Genomic DNA, 13,735 nt, shown 5'->3' with positions numbered 1-13,735 from the left:
AACCCAATCTATTCTACGATTCTATGATTCTAAGTATCGAAGACCTCAGTATCTAGGAAAAGTTACAGAAGGTGAAATAATGGGGGGAAGAGTATTAGCACAAAATTTCTCTAAGGTAATTGTTAGAAGATAATTCAGTAAAAATTTCCAACTTACAGGGTATCATGTTTGCAGCTGAAGCTGCTAGCAAGAGAAACTAATTTCTACCTGCAAATCCACAGAGTTTAAGGCATGGGCCAATAACTTTTGTATGATGACCTCCAACACTGAACTGACAATGCCAGTAAGTATCTTTATGTGCAAAGATCCATCACAACCTCTGCCACAAAATTTCAATCTGTTCTTTGAAGACAACAGAGTCCTGAAATTAATTCCTTTTCAGAGCTGCCAGCAGATCATTTGAAGCCATGAAGTTAGTTAAAATTGTTACAAGCCATAAGAGCGTTGTTGTAATAGAGTCCAAAGGAGGACGATGAAGGTGGTGAAGGGCCTGGAGGGGAAGCCGTATGAGGAGTGGCTGAGGTCATTTGGTCTTTTGAGCCTGGAGGAGACTGAGGGGAGACCTCATTGCAGTTACAACTTCCTTGTGAGGGGAAGAGGAGAGGCAGGTACTGATCTCATCTCTGTGGTGACCAGTGACAGGACCCAATGGAATGGCCTGGAGTTGTGTCAGGGGAGGTTTAGGTTGGATATTAGGAAAAGGTTCTTCACCTAGAAGGTGGTTGGGCACTGGAACAGGCTTCCAAGGGAAGTGGTCACAGCACCAAGCCTGACAGAGTTCAAGAAGTGTTTGGATAATACTCTCAGGCACATGGTGTGACTCTTAGGGATGATCTTGTGCAGGGCCAGGAATTGGACTCAGTGATCCTTGTGGGTCTCTTCAAACTCAGGATATTCTGTAAAAGCAAGAAGCCTTCAAATTCTCCACAGTCAAAGAAGGAATGATACAGAAAATGTGTAGATATTAAGACATATACCCTAGTCATGTTTTGTTGTATTTCATCATTAACTTCATGCTGCCTATGTTTGGAAAGCACTTTTGGATATCAGGCTCTCTGGGATGCAAGCACAGAGGCTCTTCATATACAAGACCAGAGCTGGGATGATCAACTACACTAAGAGAGAATTACTATTAGATACAGTCCACAACAGAACTTCGAGGCTGCGAAGAACCTACCAACCTGAACTAAACGTAAACTGCTTTCCAGAAATCTGCACTTCATTTTCAATATAATTTTAAGTGGGTATCTCTGGTGTGAAGAAAGGTCATGCTAAATTATACTTCTCCAAACCAAGACAACTAGCTAGGGATTACATTAGAGTGAACATATTTTAATTATTTTAATTAAAATAAGTGAAATTATTTTAATTTCAGATGTGGGTCAGTGGCTTGAACTATAAACAAAATTCCACTTTAGAACTTGACCAAAATTTTGAAAAAAGCAATAGAAGGGAGAGTCAGGAGGGATTTAGATCTGAAAGTAAAAAGAAAAACAGCAGCCCTACCCAGAGGCAGTGGGCAACACCGCAGCCTTCACAGTCATATGCTATTGAAGTGCTATTTAAAAATAAATAAATAAATAAATTATTCTAACAGTGACAAAATTATCCCAGTATTTCTATTAGAAATATTAGCTGAAAGTTAACAAATTTTAGCTATAGTTTTAATAATATAATAATTATAGAGGATCTAAAACAATTGTCATCACTTGGCATATTTAAGGGATGTCAAAGATGAAGCACCAGTAAGTTGCCACAGTGAATAATTCTGTAACAGTAGCAATGAAGTTGGTCACATCCATCTTTTCCACTTCCAGTGGCTATTTCCATGTCATGCCATACATACATTTAAGCCTTCTTATAGCACACATAACCAGTTGAAAAAAGAAAGATTTTCAACTATCCTGAAAATCCAAAAGTATGTTTCGAACAAGGAAAAGGTTTTTCACCTGGAGTGGGGTTAGGTACTGGAACAGGCTCCCCAGGGAAGTAGTCACAGCACCAAGCCTGTCAGTTCAAGAAGCATTTGGACAACACTTCCAGACATACAGTATGTTTCTTGGGGTTGTCATGTGCAGGGACAGGAGTTGGACTCAATGATCCTTGTGGGTCCCTTTCAACTCAGGGTATTGTATATTTCTATATAAAGGCTTTTATATAGCCTCCAAGACAGTCTTAGTTCCATAACACAACTAATGGATATGTACAGTGCATCTTTTACAACCTCACAGATATTTTGTCAACACAGACTGGAAGATAAACCCAAATGCTCTACTTTATATTTAAATTCAAAGTAAATCCATTTGTCTTCAAGTTCTCTTAAATCTCACTTTTACCTTCCTGCAAAAAATATTTTGTCAACTTAATTTTGCCTCCCCATAAATGTTAAAATAAGCATTTCTTCATGATACAAGCTCAGTAAACAGTGTTGATCTGTGACTATCTAAGTGTTCCTTCTCTTAGCATTCTCTTTATAATGTAATATTAGAATAGTCTTTTAGAGACTACTCTAATATAAGATTATAAACACAAGGCTTGTATAGGTAACCAAGAGAATTATTATAAGAACATCACTGGTAAACAATGAGCTGAATGATACTTCAGAATGGAGTTGAACTCAATGATCTTTGTGGGTCCCTTCCAATTCAGGATATTCTGTGATTCAAAGGCTTTCCACAAACAAGGCAAGCAACTCAAATTATCATCATTAAATAGGATGGTGTCAAAGTAATATCACTCAATTAATTTAGTGATATTCAAAATATCCCTAGCCAGTTTCTATTAATACCAATCACCTTTACCAGGGGACTTTCTAAACAGTAACCACAACTTTTCTCCAAGACAAACTGGCAATGATGATTTTAGATCCATTTTAAAACAGTTACTTCAATCAAGCTCTTTTGCTCCTTTCTGAACAAAACAAGAAACTAATGCCTTCCTTTCAGATGCAATTGCTGGCTGAATAAGATCAAGGTAACAATTTTGGATTCCAAAGCAGTAGGAAGGAAGCATCCTTGTAAGAAAGCAGGCTGTTCTAGATTTTCATTCTAATGAATGAAAACCTTCTTTTCCTATTTACATTTGAATACAAATGGACTAGAGGTAACAAGGTACAAATAAGCCCACTGTGTTTTCTTTAAATCTAAAATTTACCTGCTAGACATTCATTGTTCTTTTATCCAGTTTTTAGGTTTTGGCAAACATAAATTTAATAGGGGACAGAAAAACAGCAGGGAAATCTCGCAGGTGACTAAATTAATTAAAATTTCAGTTGTATTTTGAGTTAATTCCAGCACATGTACTGCTCTGTGTGGAAAGGAAAACAGACAGGTTATTTTGGATCAAACAGGCTTCTTGTCATAAGTCTTTGAAAATATCAGAAAATACATTTTTCTGAAAGATCAGTGGCATGTAGAGTTGAGAATGGACTGTAAAACTTCAAATCAACAAAAAGCATCATGAACTGTTCAGGATTCAGACAACCACTAAGAGACAAGAAAATGTCTGTGTGTTTAAACAAATGTTGTTTCAAAACAGACAAAAGAACAGTAGTTTGCAAATATTTTAAACACAGAAGTACACAATTTATTAGAGCACATCCTGGTAACACTGTATGTGTTTCCACACATGAATTATCAGTCTCATCAACTTCAACAGAACTAATGGCATGCATTAATGTTTGCAAATCACGGCCAATAAATATTCTCCCTAAGAGAGACAATTAATAAATCAGCATTCTGAAAGGTATACAGCAAAATGTTATTTACACTCTAAATTTACAGTCTCACACTGGACTAAAGGCAGTTGTAAGTGTTGGTTTTTTACTCAAATTAATGGACCGTGTTTTGTAAGGTTCATGCAAGAATTAATTTGAAATAGGCATATGCAAACTTCTGAAGTACATCACTCACTATGTGAAAGGGAGAAAACCAAATAATATCTAATTTCTGTGTCTAACATTTCATATCTGCTCAACTGTCAGCTCACAGTGGCTTAATGGGACTTCAGTAACTGCAGCATTCATCAAGGCAAGCTTTTGGACAGCATCTCACCTGGTCTCTTCATCATCCCAAGCGATTCTCATGCCTTTCCCACCACCACCTGCTGAGGCCTTGATCATGACAGGGTAGCCTAACAGCGGGGAACAATTAGACAGAAGTTCAAACTTTGTTCAGTTGGTCAGAGGAACATGACAACTGACCACATGTCCAATAAAGCCAGTAGACAATAACTTCGTTTATTAAAACACTTTGTTTGGAGGGAGAACAGAGGAGAAATTTTTCTTTTCAAAACTTAGCTGTCAATGCAGTAATTTCTAAAGCCAAGGAAGGCTGTCTTCTCCAATTCATTTATACCAAAAAAACACTGAATGAATTATTCCCAAGAAATAAAGTGATTTATGAATAAAGCATTTGACCTTTTTAAGCTCATATCTCTTTATGAACAAAATTTTTTTCCTTTACTGCTGTTGAAATAAGCTGTGACAAAATTTTTCAAAAAATTAATAGCAAAATAAGCAGATCTTCATAAATTAATAGTCAANCCTTATCAACATTTCTGGTGCAGTACATTCTAAATAAAAGAGCATCTCAAGAGCACTGCTGTTTGGATATTATGAAATTGAATCAGAAAACACAGAAAACAGATTATTGCTTTTTTTTTTTTTTTTTACAATAAAAAAGTATTTTCCCCAAATGGACAAATAGTAAGAAAAAATGAGCAGTGTAGATCTGACAGCATTGTACATAACTGGCAATATTTCACTCTCAGAATAAGATATTATTATACAGATATGAGTCAGGATCTTAGTTTACTGAAAGCTAGAAAATTACCGTAACAAAAAACATATTTGAAAAGCATATCTATTAATTTAAAAGATTTAGAAATAGTAATGATTATCTTTTAGTACAATCTGTTCATTTAAAGCAACTTCCTGAAACAACTTCTTCATATCAGAGAACTCCACCTTTCTCCACATGAACATATAGAAAACTGAAAACCGAGGATCTAATTAAAAACTTTTTGATGTTTCCAAGACAGCAGAAAATCTTCATGTCTTTGGTCTCCAATATGTTTAATCAACGTCACAACACTATGGCAAATATCAGACCAGCTGATATTGTCTAGCAAGAAGAGTCTATTAGTCCTTGCAAACTGAAGATACCTTCTGTAAAAGGCTTTGATCTGGGGACGGAAAGAGACATTTGACTATGGTTCCTAGAAGTGGTCCAGTCCGCTATCATATGTGTAACTGCCATTTACAGTTTCTTCCTGGAATGTAGATCTACTCTTGCTTTCTCAAGTGATAGCAATACAACACACCCACCTCCTCCTCATAGTCATCTAACTGAAAGAAGGTTCAGGAGAAGATACTTAAAACAGCAAGATCTGGAAAAGCTTTTTCTTAAAAAGACTGAAATGGACACAAAAAAAGGCATGATACAAGCCTAAGAAACAGTAGGAAGACAGGACAGCAGCAACAGTACAAGAGAACATTAACAAAGAAATAGAAAAAAAAAAATCAATGAAATAGTTTCCAACATAACACCTTATTAGACTGTGAAACCTCCATGCTGTAAAGTATTCATGTGGCTGAAAGCTGTAGAGAGGTAATAATTAAGCATACGTAGAGCACACACCAACTTCTTATAGGCATGGATGACCAAAAGGCTACAAATTTTCAGGCTTTGAAGTCTAAAGTGATCACTACTTACTAGGTATAAGGGCAAGACCAAACAGAGCTATGCAAATAACCCTTTCTAGAGTCTTTTACATTTTCTTATGAAATCTGATGCTGTCCATATAGGGGTATGGGATAAGTCACAGAGTAAAAATGGGTTCAATCCAGAACTCTTAAGTATTTTCAAGGCCTCTACAATACCAGACATTAAAGGGTAAAGACAAAATACATTGTTGCATACAGCAACAATGAAGTTCAACTGATTTTCATGAACTGCAGTAAATGTTAACATATACATACAGGTAACGCTAGCGAAGGTAAACCTCTGGCAACGCTGTTACCATCTGGAGACTCTCTCCAACCTAAGAGGTTGGAAGACCGAAATTTTGAAACAAGCATTGTTTTAAGCCTTATATGGCAAACTCACTATGGCAATTTCCATCACCTAATCTATCTTATTCAGTTACACGTACTTGAAAAAAATCATCATCAGTTATGCTAACATTTTCAGTCTAACAATATCAGTCTCTTGCATGGCTTGCTGATTTTAATTCTGTAAGCAGAGTCTAGTCCTCATGTACTGTTCTTTAGATTCAAAAGCAAAATAGGCAGGTTGACAGTGAGCCTTGGTTAGTCTTTATATGCTACAAGAGGTAGCTCATATCACATGGTTAAATTATCAGATAGCATACATGTATTATTAGTATTGCTCACCAAGTGTAGGATCACTGTGCTTCCCCTTCCTCCCACCTTTCATGTATAGCAGTTATATGTCAACCACATTTGTATGCAAGGCAGCTAAAGATTCCAAAGATCCACAATATAATTAAAAGTAGAATGAATTAAAAAAAAAGACCACAAAGTAAGGATTGTTTTGAAAAGATACATACAGCTTTTCAGGTTGAGAAGAAAAAATTGCAACCTCTACATGTTAGGATGTAAGTTAGCCAGTCCTCTGAAAATAAGGGTACTTGAGGTTTTGCTCAAATATGCCTTTACATACTCCTTGCTCTCAGGGGCACTCAGCTGAAGAGCAGCTCTTTAGCCAACACCAAAGATTGAAAGGAAGGCTTCGCAAAATTTATGTTTTGCAGACGAGTTGGGTACGGGATGCTGGGATCAGGATGCATTATTCTCACTCTCCTAGCCCCTTTTGTACTACTCAGCAGCAATCAAAACTGCTGAAGTATGTTCACACGGATTGGTTGGATTAGTTGTGGGAAGGGAGAGGCATGCAAACAATTTTTAACAGCATTTACAAGTCCCCACAACAACAGCAAAGAGTCTCATACAAAGCAGACACATTTTTGAGTAGGTGTTAGGTTTTCAATCTTTCCCTCAAATTAGATGCCAATTCACATGAAATTAAAATTGTTTGTGAGATTAAAACCTACTCTCATTCTATAGTTTTACATTCCTGTGATGCATCTGAAGGATGGGTCTAAAGATCCTAAAAGGCAAGAAGGTAAGAAGCTGTCAGATTTGAAGATCATTTGGCATACTTTCGCTGTTACATAGGTACTATTAAGTTAGGACTGCTTTGTTTCCAGGGCAGTTGCTATTCTGAGAATCTGAATGGTAAAAGCAGTAACCAAACTTCTGGTGTCCTACAGCTCTTAGTTCCCACCCTTTGCCACCATGGTTTTAGATGCCATTTAACCATTTTTATAAAGTTGCAGGTAGCAGACCACAGAATGCATTGTGCAGTATCAGTTTGAGCAATACTGCATGTGGCAATATCAGGTTCTTTTCAATATCCACTATTGAAAAGCTAGCAGTAACTAAATCCATGTCAAATGAAACATGACAAAAATCGACTTTTTCACCTCTTCAGTTTTGTACAGACTTTCCTTTAGTTTAACTGATTGCACTGCATAACTGTTCAATCCTTTCAAATAGAGGAATAAAACTTCCTAGAGTTTCATCAAGGCTTCAGAAATCAAGAAGCCAATAGTTCTTAACGTACAACTTTACAAACAGACCTAAAAGCAGCATGGGAAAAGAGCCAATGTAATTAAGCACTACCAACAGGATTACAAGAGAACAGCCCACACCAAAAAATAGAGAAGGAAGACTAAAGAGAGGAGCCTATACAGCAATTTGTGCCTGAACTTCTTCCAGTTCCTGATTTAGCCTAGTATATGTCACATTCTCTCTTGACAGCTCAGGAGCATATCTCAAATCAAGGGCAAAAATAAGGTTTTATACCTAGAAAATTTGTAGCCATAGATAATAATCACTGAAACAGATAAAGGCAGTGTTCTCAAGCCTGAAGTGTCATGGTTAACTACTACTGGATCTTCAGCCTGAACAGACCAGGAAGAAGCAGGAAAAAAAAATACAGGCAGTAAAAAAGTAAAAATGAAGTTTTACTGTTTTAAGCACTGACCCACAGTTATCTCAGAGACCGAGACTCTGGATAAGAGAAATAAAAACAATCTGAAAGTATTCCATTGCATATCAAGTGCTTTATACACAAAGACAAATGCATTATATACACAAGAGACTATAATTTCATCCCATTTTAGATCCTTCGAGATCAAAATCACAGTTTTATTATGATCAGTGGTCACAATTACACAGAAGCTTAACCAAACTAATCAACTGGTTGAAATGTGTGAGGAAAAAGCTAGAAAGGACATTTTTCTTTTGCTACTACATGGCATCACAGTACAAAACTTTTTTGTATCAAAACAGTTCCAAGAATTTTCCATCTAGATAAAGCACAACCCAGCTGTCTGTAATTGACTTTAATATCACAGATTTAAGACTGCCTTGATATAATGACCTCCGAAGTGCTACTGATATCAAAGACAGGAACCAGTCAACAGAACACCAGAAGAAGTAAATTAAACAAGAATAATTTTAAAGAGTGTCTAGAAAGCCACTGCATGCCTTTAAACTTACATTCAACAAAACAGCTTTAAAAACACTTGCGGGAACACAAGAGCGAGACAGACTTTTGAACAGAAACTGAACTGAAATATAGTCATAATACTTTATTTCATAAAAAATCATATGCCTTTATTCAGGAGTAAAACCAATTTTTTGGAGGGAACTGGGATTTATTTACAGTTCTCTTCTGAATGTTCCAATCTGGTTGATAACCTCTTCCTTTTGTTTCTGCTCCCATGACAGTGATTTCCCAACAAGGACACAAAGGTTGACCCACAGAAACACTGGCTTCAATTGTGTCAGCCTAAAAGTCAGAAAAGCCTACACTGAGGGGTTTCAGGACAGTTAACCAGTCCAGAGTAAAGGCCCCAACTTAAACTCAAAGTGGAAAGATCTTACACCGATTAAAAGTTATCTGCAGCAGTGCAAGTCCCACTTTCTATTAGGCACATAAGACACAGCCATAGCTTTTGACACAGGTGAAATGTATTTGCAGCTAGATCGGCAAGAGAAGCTTCAAATGCAGATATCTGCTTTGAATTAGGTACCTGTGATAAACCTAAATAGTTTCTAATGGTTACTGTCTCAAAGTAAAAATGAAGGAAAAATCCCAAGGAAAATCAGAAAAATCTTACTGCCTTAGATTCTTCTTTTAGCAAGCATTTAATAACATGTGTAATTTCAAGCATATGGTTTAGTATTTTCCCTAATATAAGCTTTAGTAAATAAAAGCCAAAACTCATTAAACACATATTACACTTAACCTTCATCAAAACGAGTCCCAGACAGTTTGCTGGTTGCTCTTTTCACCATTCTGTAAGACATTCAGAAGCTGAATAGTGACTTTATTCCAGCAAGCACAGAAGAAAGGCTGGTGCTCTGGATGATATTCAAGCTAACTGCAGTCCACACACTAATCAAAAATGAAGATCATAACATCACTGGTGTCAGCCTCCATATAAAGAGAAATACACCATGCCTAACTTCCATCATGTCCAATTGCAGATATACTTTGAAATAACTCCTTCAGTGAGCTACTCATTACTGCCTATTACAGGCCTTCCACAAATCATGGCTGCACTTGTTCTGTAAAGTCCAGTTTGAAAGCTCAAATGTGATGATTTAAGAGACAGGGCGTTAATGTCTAGATTCTTCTAGCCCCACGGGCAACAGGGAACTTAAAAACTATTAAAACATTATTTGTTCTATAGGGATTACTTATTACACATTCAATTTAGTCAACCATGTCTGCTGAGAGGCACACAAATCCCACCATAGCTAATTTAAGAACTTACCAATTTCCCTTGCAATTCTGACAGCTTCATCTGCATCCTGTAAAAGCAGGAAATGAGACCCAACGTTAATCCCATCAGCCATTGCACTGTGTCCTGAGGGCAGTCATATATTGCACTACTGTCTCCTCCGATTCATTTAATGTTTGATTTTACAACCTTCTGACCCTTTTCAGCCAGAGGAATGTAAAATTAATACCATAAGTGGAATGTAAATTCTACCTCATCATTAGTACACTGAGAAACTCAAAGCAACAAGGAATCAGCTGACAGGAAACACAACCAGGATCGCAAAATGATTTTCTGCAGTTGTAGGAATTTAATGCTAGAATTTAGAAGTTTACAATCAATAATGGACCATAAATCACATCATTAAAGTTTGTCCACTACCAGCTTGTTTCTGTCCTCAGATATTTCTTGTGTTTTCCTGGTTGCTGTCAGTAGGGGGAGTTGATTCTCTATTGTTTGGGAGTAATTCAAGTACAGAAAAAATCTTGCAGGACTTCTTTAAAGACAAATGGGTTTTGTTTACTGAAGAAAAAACACAAGGATTTCAATTCTGTAACTTCCGCATTCTGAGTGCAGAATAAACCTTATATGCATCATTTTAAACTGTACCTGAAAGCAGAAGATCCCCATAATTGTTTCCATCTAAGAGTCACCATGTTACTAGCTTATGACAATTTTAAAAATCCTTTTGTTGATGCCACCTATTGCTTCAGCTGTCTCATACTACTGTAGCCTGGTACAGAAAAAAGTACTGTGAAATTCAGAGAATAAAAAACAAAATACTTATATTGTTTACTTTTCAGTAACCAAATTGTTTCTCCTGCAGTAGTTAATTCTAGTTTCTTCTACTGATAACAATACACTTCCATTATAAAAAAAAAAAAAAAAACAGAAAGAAAACGGGTTAAATTATAGTGCCATGGGTTAAGTTTGAAAATTCCATCCAAATTTGCTAATATTTATACTATCCCATGACATGCATTAAAAAATTTGTATGGAAGGCAGTAATGTCTGGAAATCACCAGCTGCTAAGTGTGTCTGAAACTATAGGGGCTGAGTTACAAACATTAAACTGAAACCTGATATTTTTAAAGCTTTCAAGGCAATCCGTTTTAAAAGCACCCAGGTCAGAACTTTAAAAAAAATACATAAGAAATGTTCATACCTGGTTCATTTATGTCCGATAATAAAACAAAATCCTCTTTAAAAGTCTTCAGTACCTAGTAACAGCCCCATGAAGAATAAGGGGGCTGGCAGGGGAAGTTGTCAGAAAATTTAATTTCCTTTCATTAGCTAGTCTGCTCCACAAATCGGTGCTTGTTAAGTTCAAAGCAGTCCTGAAAGCAACATCAGTTTTAAGTCTTTTTACTTCAGTCACATCTGTTAATGAGATTTTTCCAAATAACAATTGTTTTTAAGTCAAGAGATAAATCTAGCAAAAAAAACAACCCCCCCGAAAAAAAAAATCTCAAGGTTTACTGTTTTATTACACCTTGCTGCTTTCCATGACCCTGCACCCTCCAAATTTTAGCTAAAAAGGGATAAAATGCATGAAAAGGGTCATTTAAGAATGTTAGTGGTTTCCACACATTGAGTTTGAAGGTTCTTTGTTCCTGCCTGTGACAGTTATGCGAGAATACTTCCCCTTAATAGCCTCTCTGTCAGGAAGTGTTAAACCTGCCAAATGCAGACAATTAGAGCCTCTTGAACAAAATGCAGGAAGAGTGATGACTGATGAAGAGCTACGATTATAGTCGAGAAGGAAACTTTTACATTTCTTTTCTCTTGCAAATTCACCCATATATTTGCAAAACAGAATTAAGGGGGGGGAAGCAAACAGGGTAATTTTTTTTCACTTAGTTACCTGCAAACAAGTGGCTAACTGATACACTGCAGTCCACAGGAAGGCAAGCTGCAAATCATTATAGGGGAACTTTTCACTGCCACTGTATTTTTATACATGCACACAACAACTTTAAGTAATAAGTGGCATCGTATCAGCAGCACTAATTGTGTCACTTCTGGCTTGAAAAGACTGCCCAGCACAGTTATTAATTTACAATGTTTCAACATCTGTTTCTTTTACAGTTCTAATATATTAAAATCTGAACGCTGAAATACAAGGGGAAAAAAAAAAAATCAATGCATACTCAGATTCTTTAGCCTTCGAAGAGAATTTCCAAACCAGAACACAAAAATATGCTGTGCTTTAAAGAGAAAAATTAATGCACAAAAAAAACCAAACAACTGACATATTGAAGTCTCTGGTAAGTTTTTTAATCTTTTTCCCTAAGAAAGTACGTTTTAGTATCATGAATTTCACTTGTGGATTACATAAATACAGAATCAGTTTGAGTACTCAGAAAAGGTTAGGATGGTTATTTTAGATTTTTGGTGCATAGAACTTACGGTATTCAACATTTGCCCAAAGAGAGCAAAAAACTGAATGTTATGACACTGTCTAACACACAAGTCCATATGTGCAAAATATACAAAGCCACACTGGAACTAAAAGCATTCTGAATTATTTTTTTAAAAGCAAGAGTCCTCAATGATTTACTGCTGTTTCCTCCAAAAACACATTAGCTACACTACCATTTTCCCAAAATAAATTGGAGACTGTAAAGAAATATATAATTTTAGCACCACCTTTTATTGTACAAATAAAAATGTTCAAGTAACGGTAGAAGTTTATAAAAATCCTAAGAGTTATAAAATGATGTCATACTGTTTTTACAAATAGGTGATTCCATTGAGTTAGGGATACATAAAATACTCATTTAGCATAAGAATTCCTAACCTCCTAATTTCATGTACATGCCCCTCAGCCAGGTACCAGCAGGTAGAGACAGAAAAGCAAAACTGTTCTTGATGTAAAGGAATGCTAGGATAAAGTTGTTTTTTAAGAGACTCCTAGAACTGTAGAACATTGTATTAATTATGAAGAACTACATAATAGTTCTCATGGCTGAGGGCATTGGCCTTAGAGAACCTCCAGTTCATGTCTAGTCTCCTACCATCTCTTCAGCAATACAGTGATCAATTAAATACCAATATCCCAATGCAAAACTCATCCAAAACAGGTACCCAAAATTACTGTTAATTACAGTAAATTCAGAGCCCTGCTGAAGACCTTTAATGTGTCTACTGACATCAGTGAAACTAAGCAGACATAGAGACATTATTCTTCTGGGTCTACATCCAGCTGTGTTCTACCAGCCATAAAACCAGATTGTACGTGGTGAAACAACACAAAAATCATTCTTCCCCTGCCATTCCTTTGCCAGTTTTTCACCATGACATGTCCTTATACTCATTACTCAGCATCTACTTTCTCCTTGTCACCTATTCCCCTTTACTTATTTACAGTCAATACATCATCTGAGTTCCAACTGGAGTACAGCCATTGCTCACAGGATTAATGCTAATTCTTTTGATCAAGACTGTTTACCACTACCTCTTCCAATCGGGTTTTAGAAAACTAACTGTAGTTACAATTAGCAGTAGTTAATTTTGAAATTAATTACTTTCAAATGCTCTCTGGCTGACACCACGAGACTCTGGTTCCTTACATGTGTAGACTGGATAACCCTTGCCCCAGCCAACTGAGAAACTTATCCAGGGATGAGAAGAAAATTACTCTTCATAAAACTGCCCTCTCCACTCCCATTCCACATCTTTCCATTCTCAGTTTCATATTTCAAATGCTAGAGCATCTGCCTGTATGAGAATAGTTAGTTGTGTCTGTTATGCCAAGCATCCTCCTCTTCAATCCTTCCAGGTCTTTAAGTATACTGTTAAAGGGTTTCCTTCTTTTACATTTAATTTCTACTCACTGGGAATTTTTCTGCGTGCAACT

General features: G+C 36.4%; 1 protein-coding gene across 1 annotated transcript in view; it reads right to left on the bottom strand.

Moving 5' to 3' along the window:
- Positions 1-13,735, bottom strand: part of PCCA (propionyl-CoA carboxylase alpha subunit) — a 299,136-nt gene that overhangs the window by 193,667 nt on the left and 91,734 nt on the right. The window contains exons 8-9 of the mRNA XM_017816595.1: positions 9,871-9,907; positions 4,053-4,131 (exon numbers count right to left, since the gene is read on the bottom strand). Coding sequence (XP_017672084.1) covers positions 4,053-4,131; positions 9,871-9,907 — 116 coding nt within the window. The remainder of the gene's footprint in view (positions 1-4,052; positions 4,132-9,870; positions 9,908-13,735) is intronic.

Source organism: Lepidothrix coronata, unplaced genomic scaffold, assembly GCF_001604755.1.
Source record: "Lepidothrix coronata isolate B3197 unplaced genomic scaffold, Lepidothrix_coronata-1.0 Scaffold57, whole genome shotgun sequence".
Classification (NCBI taxonomy): domain Eukaryota; kingdom Metazoa; phylum Chordata; class Aves; order Passeriformes; family Pipridae; genus Lepidothrix; species Lepidothrix coronata.
The sequence above is the reverse complement of the archived record's forward strand: the minus strand, read 5'-3'. Positions and strand labels throughout refer to the sequence as shown.